General features: G+C 43.8%; 1 protein-coding gene across 4 annotated transcripts in view; it reads right to left on the bottom strand.

Moving 5' to 3' along the window:
- Window positions 1–11,264, bottom strand: part of ITPR1 (inositol 1,4,5-trisphosphate receptor type 1) — a 326,205-nt gene that overhangs the window by 44,073 nt on the left and 270,868 nt on the right. For all 4 annotated transcript variants that reach the window (XM_081821132.1, XM_081821136.1, XM_081821141.1 and 1 more), the window contains one exon: window positions 4,801–4,923. In XM_081821132.1, the coding sequence (XP_081677258.1) occupies window positions 4,801–4,923 (123 nt within the window). The remainder of the gene's footprint in view (window positions 1–4,800; window positions 4,924–11,264) is intronic.

Genomic DNA, 11,264 nt, shown 5'->3' with positions numbered 1-11,264 from the left:
AGGCAAACTGGAAGCCTAAACTTCTAATTTCTATTAAAAGTATGCAAAGGAAAATTGCAGGTCCCCTGCCTGAATCAGATTTCTTCAAGGGAAGGAGGAAGGCAACTTCCGTATCATTAACATCATCCTACAATTAGATTATCCTTGTAGTCAAAGAGCTTATACCAGTTTTTGTCATCTCTTGCTATTTCAAGTTCTATTTAGAGTGTCCCACGAGACGGCTTAGTTATATAACATGAGCCAACATGGCTAAAAATATAGTTCTGTAAAACACTCATTAAAAAAAAAATAAAACCCTATTTCAAATGCTGTCACATTTTGGGTCTCCTTCAGATGTAAACAAGCAGCACTACATGATTAAGGCCACTTATATAAAGGAGTTTCACTTCTCCAGAACTGCTGGGATTGAAGCCCCACCCAGGAAAGAGACACCCTTGCGAGTTACAGCTCTTCCCCGAGCCTGCTGGCTGCCCTAGTTCATTCTGTTCATGCCGCTGAGACACTTTTTCTCTAGAAACTCTTGCCCAACTCCCAACCACTTACCTCTTCCCTTTTGATATCCTTCAAAAGAAAACCTGATTAGAAATGGGCACAGAGAGGTAGAAGCTTTTCAGAAATTTGGGAAGATGTGGATATCGAGACTTACGTCATTTCTTGTGCATTTAACAGTGGTTAGATATCCTATTAAGCCCTTTACATTGATTATCATTTATGTGATCCTCCCAACCAGCTTACGATTCTCTTCATTTTCCTCTAGAGGAAACCGAGTCTTGGATTACATATCAGGCCTAAGGTGACATAGTAAATGGCTGGAGTCTGTATGCCTCTGAAGTTGATGGTCCTTAATCACCAATTTAAAAAAATAACACATAAAATCCGCTGATTTTCAGCTTAACGTGATGAATTTTGGCAGTTTATATAGCCATAGAGCCACATGTAACTGCCAACACAATCAAGATATAAACATTTTTATTCCCCGGAAAGGTTTCCTGTGCTCTTTGCAGTTACAGCCTTGCGCCAGCCCCACTTCTAGGCAGCTACTGGTCTCCTTCCTAGCACTAGAGCTTTGCACTTTCTAGAATTTCATAAAAGTGGAAACATAATCAGATTAGGAGGTAGTCTTTTTCATTCTTCCACTTAGTGAATTTTTAAGATTCAGTCAGGTTATTTTGTGTATTAATACGTAGTCCTTTCTATTGCTGAGTAATATTCCACAGTATGGATATACCACAATTTACATATCCACTCAACAATTAATGGATATTTGAGTTGTTCCCAGTTTGCGGTTATTATAAATAAGGTTACTGGGAACATTCAAGTACGAATCTTGGAATGGGTGTATGTTTTCCTTTGCCTTGGACAAATACATGGAAATAAGATTTCTGGATCCTATGTTTAACTTTCTACGACACAACCATACTGTCTCTCAGAGTGACTTCGCCATCCAGTCATACGTGGGAGTTCCACTTGTTCCACATCATCACCAATACTTGGTATAGTCAGTATTTTCTTTTTATTTATTACTTGCTCATTTTTATTTAGTATTTCAGCATTTTCAATTTCAGCCATTCTCGTAGGTTTCTCCTGGAATGCCATTCTAGTTTTCATTTGCATTTCTCTGATAACTACTGATGTTCAATATCTTTTTTTATGTGCTTATTGGCCAATCTCTTGTGAAATATCTGATGACATCTTTTGCCCACTGTTTTAATCAAGTTGTCTTTTTATTATTGAATTGTAAGAGTTCTTTATGTATTCAGGATATAAGCCTTTTGTCAGATACATGTTTTGTAAATATTTTCTCCCAGTCTGTGTCTTGCTTTTCATTTTCTTTAAGTGTTTAATCGCCATCTTAAACTGCCTCAAGATCTCAGTATAATAAATGGGACCAGTACAGTGGACGTACCCAAATCCCGAAGGGGCCGAAATAAAAACCTGTTGTCTCCCCACTATAAAAGCAGTGTTAAAAAAATAATGCTAGATTTTTAAAAAAAAACAATTATAGAAAGACATCTTTAAGACAATTGGAGAAACATGAATATGGACAAGCTATTACATGATTTGCTGTTAGTTCTGTTAGATATGATAATGTTATGGTAATTATACATATTTTGAAATATTCTTAGAAGTTAGAGATGCACACTGAAATATTTATGGGCAAAACAACAAGATGTCTAGACTTATTTAAAATCTTTCAGAAAATACAGTAGGAGAATAGATGAAACAAGATTGACAAAATGTTGGTAGTTGTTAAAGCTGGGCTAATAGATACGTGGCAGTATATTAACTTATTACTTGTATATTTGAAAATTCCAAAAATGATAATGTTTTAAAAGGAGTACCATATTTGCTTTAATCATCATAGCATGCTCACAAATTCAGTAAAAAATCTGAATGTGCCCAGGTTTCATGCTTTTGGAGCCTGTGTGACTCATCAGTTCTTAAATAAAGGGGGAAAATGATACTTTGGAAAAGGAGCTTTTAAGGCCACCAGTATTCTGGGCAGCCGCAGGCCTACGATGCCACAGAGCCTCATTAGCACTCATCAAAAGGGGGACATTCAATGGGGACATTTTGGAAATCCTGGTTTTAGAGTCAAACATGAACAAACACTGATCTCAAAGAAATACTTTCAGGTAACCAACCAGATCTTATTTTGAGGCACGGCTAATACAACCCTTGTCCTGAAGATGGTTAGTAGCGAGGACAGAAGGTGGTCCCCACATGTCTTACAGGAGGAAAAATAAATCCCTGAGAGTGAACTGATGTGTTTGAGGTGAGCTCGGTCACTGTGTAGCGGAAAAGGCTTCCTGAGGTCAGCTCAATCTCCTTCCCTTCCGGGAGATCTAATGATAGTTTCCATTTAGTCCACACACATGAAAGACTGCAGCCCACACTGCCAGAACAGGAAGCCAGAGTTGATGCCACATTGAGAACCCAACACTGTAGAGTTGGAAGAACCTTTAACAATCATCTCATCGGTGGGTCTTGAACTTGTTTGGGCCAGAAATAGGATGCCCCAGAGATCCTGACTGGGTCAATCACTGTTTTTCCCTGAACTATACAGGGATTTCCAAATCCACATCAAGGTTTTACAACTACTGGGTCAATTTAAGCACCTTTTTACAGAGAAGCTAAGGAAGACTAATTGAAGTTGCCCGTCCAGAGTCGTGTGAGGATGTGGCAGAGTCAGGCCTGGACACTGAGTCTGGATGTTGTGAGTCTAGATTTTCCACTGGACGAGGCTGACCACTGCAGGGGAGGGGAGCTGTCAACTACCTCTCCTCAGACATGGGCCTCAACGTGGCCACAAGTGACCAGTGAAGAAAATGGTCAAAGCATGTAATAAAACGGATTTTAAATATTTTTAAAGAAATGGGGGATAAAGGAAAACACATCCAAAGTAATGGTTGAAGAATCGGTTATGATGAGCATAAGGGCTTCCCTGAGATGCAAAGAGAGCTGGGCTCTTTCCCTCCGACAGACCACTTCACACTCGCACCTCTGCTGACCTGCAGAATCTCTTCACACAAGGGCACTTATTTTCCTAACATGGCATTAAAAAGGAAAATACCCCCAGACTTGCGTTTAGGTGTTGCTTTTGGGGGTAAAAAAAAATCACTCAAATGAAGCTTTCAGTGTAACTGAAGGCCAAACAGAAAAGCTGACTGCTCAAATGGGTATGTTGGATACCTGAGCATCACAGAACAAGTCATCACTTTCAAAACGGATCTTAAGTAGACTTTAAGTCTAGACATGCTGTCTCATTACGTATACACATCTGCATTATTAGGCTCAAGAGCTAAGCCTGCAACTCCTGCGCTGTTTTAGTGTCTTACTTTTGGGTTCTTTATTCCATACGTTTCACAAAAGGTGGCTACTGGTAGGTTTGTGACATACGTATGTGAGATGATCTGCCAAATAGCTCTGATGAAAAATGTAGCTGAGAAGACCTCCCAAAAGGCTATCCAGGGTGTCAGAAAAGGGGCCGTGGAAGTGTCACAGCAGAGGGGCTTCTGCCGGTCCCCAGAGCCCCACAAGTGTGCATGACTCTAGAAGGCTGTCAAGCAAACGGAAGAGCTGCAAACAAAAAGATGCCCCTGCTGATTGTTGCCTGTTCTCAGCAAGATGTATAGAGTGCACATGGCAGGTGGCTGGAAGGAGACGGTGGGGGTGGGGGGATATCCATAACGACCACGGACGGACATCATGTTCTATCGCATGAGTAGTAGCACGTAGCTCTTTATAGACTAAATATCCAAGGAGGTGCGGTCTTCGGTCATTCAAGTCCAGCCTCCCTGAGCCCCTTGCCAAAAGAATTAATTAATTAATTAATTTTAAAAATCCAGACACGTCTTAAAAATTCTTCACTCTGAAATTAATTCTGTAAGTACGGTATGGGGAAAATAATCTAGTGGACTGAGCATCAAAATATCTATGTTCTAGGGTTAGCTCTGCCACTACCTAGCTGTGAAAGTTTGGCTCCACCTTTCAACTTCTCTGAGACAAGGTTTCCCAACATATAAAACAAGGAGGCTGATTGAGACCATCTCTTACAGGTTTCAGAGTGTACGGCTTCTCTTTCTTTCCTGGTAGATAAATGTGGACACAAAATTTACATTCTTTTAAGTGAGATTTAAAACTAAGTCTGCGGTGAAAGCTACAATCTCATCCTGTCTGAAAATGGGTAAGTGGGATCCCATAATACTGCACCAACACTTCCAGGGACCATTTTTAAGATGCAAGTCATAACCTTCCTGCTGCTTCTCATAGTTTCCTTGAAATTAAAAATATGGGTACCTCCTCGGACTCCTTTAAATGGGTAGAAAAACGCCACGAGCAGATTCATCAGGACAGCCAGGTTAAATGAAATGCTGCTCCAGAAAGACATGTTGCGGGCACACCAGTACAGAACGGGCTGGGCTGTGAAAACAAAGACCAGGCCATGTAAAGTCCGAAGCCACAAGTCAGAACGCTGGGAATCCCACTCGGCCCTTCCTCCCGCTCTGCCCCACAAGCCCACTTTTGTTCCCAGTTTTTACCACAACAGTAAAAAATGATCATTTGTTTCGAGGTTGACTCATAGGCTCATAACAACATCAGATTGGTTTATTTCTGTTTGGAGTAGTTACTGGAACAGAAGATGCATTCGGGGACAAGGGAGAGAAGAAAAGGAGAAAAGTTGGAACATCTAAAAACCCTGCATGCCCCAGTCAACACCACCAGTTATGGAATCTGGGGTTGTCCAGAGTTCATGCACTGAATCGTCAGTCCTTCCAGGGCTCTGGGACCAGAGGAAATGCCCAGAGAGACCCAAGAACTTAATCAGCCTTTTAGAAGTGTGGGGCTCCAGTTGGAGGGACACAGAGCATTTACAGTTGGCCCAGCAGGGCCCCAGACGAGGGAGGCTAGCATTGCCACACTCAAAATCCTCCACTAACTCACTGGTGCCTAAAAGCTAGACAACGATCCCTTTCCTGACACTGAGACATTTTCCATTTTCCTGAAGTCTGATGATCATGCCGGGGGCAGGGGAACTATGGGAGGGAGTTGCTGACTGGGTAGTCAGCAGTAGAGATCCCATTCCCAAAGGCTACAGTAGAGAAAGGATGTGGTACCAAAGCCATCACTGAAGGGCGAAAGACATTTTGCATATTGCTGCCATCTGATTCTGTAGTCGCCTAGAGGCCATACCACACCGGCCAGGCATGTTCAGTGTTAGAACAACAAGCCTCTGGCCATACCATGTGTGGTGGTGCTTCCTTTCCCCCCGAGTTTTTCTCCAGTGATGCCTTAGACTTAGGATGATGCTAATAGATGTGGTAGGAATAATTTCAGTCTCCATGCCAGAAGCAGAGTTTCCAAAAGATAGCCTCATTCCACATTATCTCCCTCCAAAGGAATACGGAGTATGGGAGAATGGGTCTCTAGGGCGCGTTTCTCTTTCCCAATGAAGTCATCATTTAACTTTAGGACAGGAGCCAATGACAAATTCAATGGCCCTGTAATGATGCCTAGAGCAAGCAGCCAAATCTCTGAAAGCTTCTTCCAAAATAAAGTTATGGCACAATTAAACAGAGCCCTGGGTAATTTAATAATTGCTCATTTCATGTTTGCACTTGGAAATAGGAAACGTTTCCAAAGTCTAGGGTTTTAGAGCTACAAGCACCATCTAATTTAAAATCTCTTGTTTTATGAGGGAAACTGAGGCCCAGCTGGGGGGAGAAGCTGTGGAGGAGATCTCATCACCCAGGTCAGTGATCCTCTCAAGTCAGACAAGGACAGAGGAAGTGGCTCATGTCACCATTCAGTAGAGGAGCTGACCAGCACTCGGTCAACCTCCACTAACAATTAACTTTTTTTTTTTAAGTTAATTGCCGAAACAAATTTAAGATGAGAAATCATCTGTTCTGGAAACAATAGCTACTGGTGTTTCTTCTGGGACTGAAGACCATGTCTGATTTGGATATGGAAACTCCAGAAGAGACAGGTGGCAAGAATGGCAAAGGGTTGGTAATGATTGAAGCTGAGTGGTGGGTACATGGGAATTTATAATATCCTCTCCACATTAGCGTACATATAAAAAGCTCATATGAGGTAAAAGAAAAACAGGAAATGGCAAAGCTCAGTGATGGTCTATGTAAGCCAAAATTCTCTTCAAGGGGGTTCTCAATATCAAATGTAAGAGTAGCCATTGTAGGACACTTTCATTTAATTCTAATAAATGGCCCTTAAGTATGGCATAAGTTCACAAATAAATCATATATTTATAAAGCTAACATACTTAAATTGTGTCATTCCAAATATGATGAACAAATACTCAGTCCTTCAAATCAACTGGGTATCTATCCATGGGCAAAAAGATACTTAAAGACCAACCTTGACACGCACGGTCTTCTATTTCCCATGTCCCCATCTAACTTTCCAGATTCTTCTCCCACTTCCCTTCCCCAGACAGGCCACCTTTACATTCCAGTCTAGTGGTGGCTCCCTGATCGTACGCTGCACCTCCAGCCTCTGTGCACTGTCCCCATGGCGGTTTAAAAATATGTCCACAAAGTCTTTGATGCTCTCCTCTTCGAGGGGTACAGCTCAATCCCCCTCCCCTTGAGTGTGGGATGGACTTAGTTACTGCTTCTGGGAGAAGACAGAAGTGACAGGAGTGCTTCTTGACATTTGGTCATAAAACGCCCTGCAGCTTCCTCCTTGCACATGCATGCTCACGCTCTCCTCAGTCATCTGCTCTGAGGAAACCGCCTGCCACGTCATGTGGAACTCAAGCAGCCCTACAGAGGGGCCCATATGGAGAAGTGAGGCCTCCTACCAGCAGCCACGTGAGTGAGCAGAGAAGTGGATCCTCTGGGTCCACCCAGCCTTCAGACGAGGAGGCCCTGGCTGCCAACTTGATAGCAACCTCACGAAAAACCCTGAGTCAGAACCACCCAGCTAAGCCACTCCCAAACTCTGGGCCCTGAGAAACTGGGAGGACATAAATATTTACTGTTTGAAGCCACTAAGTTTTGAGGTCATTTATTATACAGCAATATAACACAGATCTAGTTAAGGATCTGGAGATGGGGAAATTATCCTGAATTATTCAGTGGGCCCAACATAATCACAAAAAGTGATTAAAAATGATTAAAAGTGAAGGACGGGTGTGGGAGTGGCAGGGGCAGAGTGCTACGGCATGAGAAAGGCTCTCCTGGTCATGGCTGGCTTTGCAGATGGAGGAAGAAGCCAAGAGCCAACGAATGCAGGAAGCCCCTAGAAGCTGGAAAACAAAGCTAGAGCCTCCAGTAGGCGGGCAGTCCTGCCAACACCTTGATTTTAGCCCAGTGAGAACCTTTGTACATTTCTGACCTCCAGAATCTTTAAGATAGTAGATGTATGCTGCTGTAAGCCTCCAAGTTTGTGGTAATTTGTTAGAGTAGCAATAGGAAATGAATACGCCTTCCCTTTCTCCAAACTCTCAGGTGTATGTTTATCCAAGTTCTATCTATCCTTCCAGATGCTGTTCAGATGCCACCTTTTCTCAGAAGCTTGTCTTTCCCACACTTCTACAGCGTGTCACTGCTTAATTACAGCTCTGCTCATCGTTAGTTGCCTCAATTACAACCACTTAAAAATATCCTGTGTTGCCTGCCCCAATAAGATGGTAGGTTCACACAGGAAGGAATCATAGCTTACACAATGTTGAACCCCCCCACTGTACTTTGTATGTTTTCTACTTATTTGGGGTACAAGTTGGCTGGATCGATACACCTGCTACATCACAGAAAAAGACAGGGTGCTGTGACCCCAGTGAGGCAGGTCAATCTAATGACCTACATCCCAGAGCACCACTTGGTAACCTTCTTTCCTAGCCTTTGTATCTGTTCTTCTGAGGGAATTGGGCCTTGCTGGGGGACCTGGACTCTATGAATATAAAAAACAGAATTTCCCAGCTCTATTTGGATGGGTGTGATAACCATGAGGGAAAACCCCAAGCAGGAAAAGGTCAGCATATGCAACTCTGCCTCAATTTCCTCTTTCACTATCTTCTCATTTTCTTAGCCCTGGGTTTTCACTTCACTGCGGCTGGGAACTTCAGGAGAAGGGGTCAGAAAGGCACGGGTGAGAGAGGACGTGAGCGCGCTGAAGGGGGTGTGCATGTGTGCGTGCCTGTGTGTGCGTGTGTTCTGTGAGAGGAGCAGGGAATAAGGCTTCGGGAGAGCTTAGGAACTGACTATCTTAATACCTGCAGAAGCAATTACTGAGTGACCTCAGTCTTAGACAGACTTGGCTTTATATCTGAGTCCTGGCTACAGATGTACCAAAGCCCAGGTGATTCTGTGATACTTTTAGGAAAGGGGAAAGCAGCTTATGAATAAAGCAGAATTTTTTTTTCCGTTGCAGATTTATTAGAAGAGAAATATGCTACTTAGAAGGGAAAACGTATTTTATTTTAATTACACTTCTAATGAGTACATTTCTCCCCTCCCTAAATATGCATATCATGTTTAATTCAGTTACTGTTTTCAATTTCTCTCTTACCAGCAGATAGCTTTGAAGCCAATTAAAATCTTTCAGTTGATAACTATAGCTGTGTTTAAGCTTTACTGAAACAAAAACCGTTTCTGAAACAAAGGTGGGCTAAATAAGAGAAGGTATTAGCTACAATGCAATATAAATCTTGGAATGACGATGTGGCCATTCGGCAAGCAATCAATCTCAACTCCCCGCTTTCTAGGTGAGGGTCTGGGAGCAGTGAAGTCACCTGCTCAGGGCCACACAGCCCGTGGGGGCAGAAGTGGAATGGGAGTGAGATCCCCCACCTCTTGGGGCTGAGGGCTTCCCATTGTGCCTGGCTGAAGACAACATCCCAGAAGGAGAGATTGCAAGGTATCTCGCCTGAGCAGAAGAGCTGAAAGCCCCCCTGTCAGTTCATAAGCCTCTTGGAGATCCTATACAATATTGATCTATTTTTTATAGGCTCTCAGAATTGTGAGGATGAATCTCTCTGACCAGTCTTAGTAGACCCACACACTGACAAGAGTGAAATCCCAGTTGTAGTGACCACTGTGGAGGCCTGGATACGTGAACTCAGGATCACCCCCGGAAGCTGGAATCACAGATGACCCCAGCAAACCTAACGGCTGAAAATATGAGAGTACAGAATAGATGCGGTCTATGTCCACCTTATTTCTGGTATTTTTTCTTTCTCTGTTCACCTGAGCATTGTGCTATGCAGATGTTCAAGCCACTCACACTTGAACTGGAGGAGCTTGCATCAAGTCCACAGTAGGCCACAAGGACACACTGTATTGGCTAGAAGTGCACCCTAAATCCCCCGGGATCCCTACCAACGAGGACATGCAAGCTGTTCTGCTAAAGGCCTCTGAGCCCCTCTCTCTGTCAGACACCTGGCTGGGTGAGGAGTGGGTTTTGGCTCCAGAAACATTTTCTTTTCATGATTTTATTTTTAAGTAATCTCTACACTCAACATGGGGCTTGAACTCATGACCCCGACATCAAGAGTCATAAGCTCTAGCTATTGAGGCAGCCAGGTGGCCCCCAGGAAACATCTACTGTTTTAAAATTTTTATTTATTTATTTGTCAGAGAGAGAGAGAAAGAGAGCGAGCGAGCACAAGCAAGGAGAGCGGCAGAGGGAGAAGCAGGCTCTCTGCTGAGTAGGGAGCCCGACGCAGGACTCCATCCCAGGACTCCAGGATCATGACCTGAGCCGTAGGCAGACACTTAACTGACTGAGCCACCCAGGTATCCCGAAAACATCTAATGTTTTAAAGTGCTGGATGACGAAGTAGCCCTTAGAGATGAGCAAGAATGTTGTGGGGTTGGGGTGTGGTAAGAACAGGGGCCCCTGGCCAATGTGCACGTACAACCCTCTTTGCCACCAGCCAAACACAGGGGTGCAGGGAGGTAGGGAGAAGAGTGGTGAGGTGGAAGAAGGGTGCAGTGAAGAACGCTGGTCTGTTCTGCCTCGGGTTGGTGGGAGGAAGGAAGAGGACAGAAGCTCCCAGAAAGTGATCTCTAACACAGCTTCCCCTCCCGCCGCCCTGCCCTGCAGAAAGAGCCCAAAAGATCACAACTGTAGCTGGAATCTGGGGTTTCAAAGAAAAAACCTGGCTCCTGACTAACAGACAGAAATAAAGCACGATCCTTTCTACGTTGGTCACAACAGTTGATAAGGAGTGTACTGTCAGTACTGAAGGATCCCATTAAAATCCTAATGAAAACCAGGAGCTGACAAGCCCTCTGGGATAGCCCTATAAAAGTGTTTTAGACGAGTCATTTCAACCCGACTGGCCAGGTATCGCAACGGGACTCGCTGGTGAGCAACGATGCGTCTTATGTGGCAAATGATTCCACTGCCTATAAAATGATACTAGAGTCTAAAAACCGAGCTACCCTATATAAAAGGGAGAGACTGGTGTCTTCAGAGCAGGTGAGCTAGTAAATGAGCAGTCAAGCTGGCTCAATTTCCTGCTTAAGTGCACCATCCTGGGAGCTCAAAGCCTGGTCTTTTCTCCCTTCCTTTTATTTCCTACATCAAGATACCAAAAAAGGACATTCTGAAAGTCTTGCATAGCCAATCCAATCCAATCAGATGGGGCATGAAGGAAGACTTTTCTGGGGAGGTGCCTCCCTGAGGCTGAAGCCCGTTTCTCAGCTACAAAGGTGTCTAGATCTGCCCGGTGCTCAGAGGTAGAAAGTGCCATAAATTAGGCTAGCTCTGCTCCTGCTTGGAGACACGCCCTTCAC

This window comes from Leptonychotes weddellii, chromosome 1 (genome assembly GCF_054177405.1).
Source record: "Leptonychotes weddellii isolate Sample4059 chromosome 1, ASM5417740v2, whole genome shotgun sequence".
In the NCBI taxonomy this organism is placed as follows: Eukaryota; Metazoa; Chordata; class Mammalia; order Carnivora; family Phocidae; genus Leptonychotes; species Leptonychotes weddellii.
Note: the sequence above shows the minus strand (reverse complement) of the source record. Positions and strands in the feature narration are given on the sequence as shown.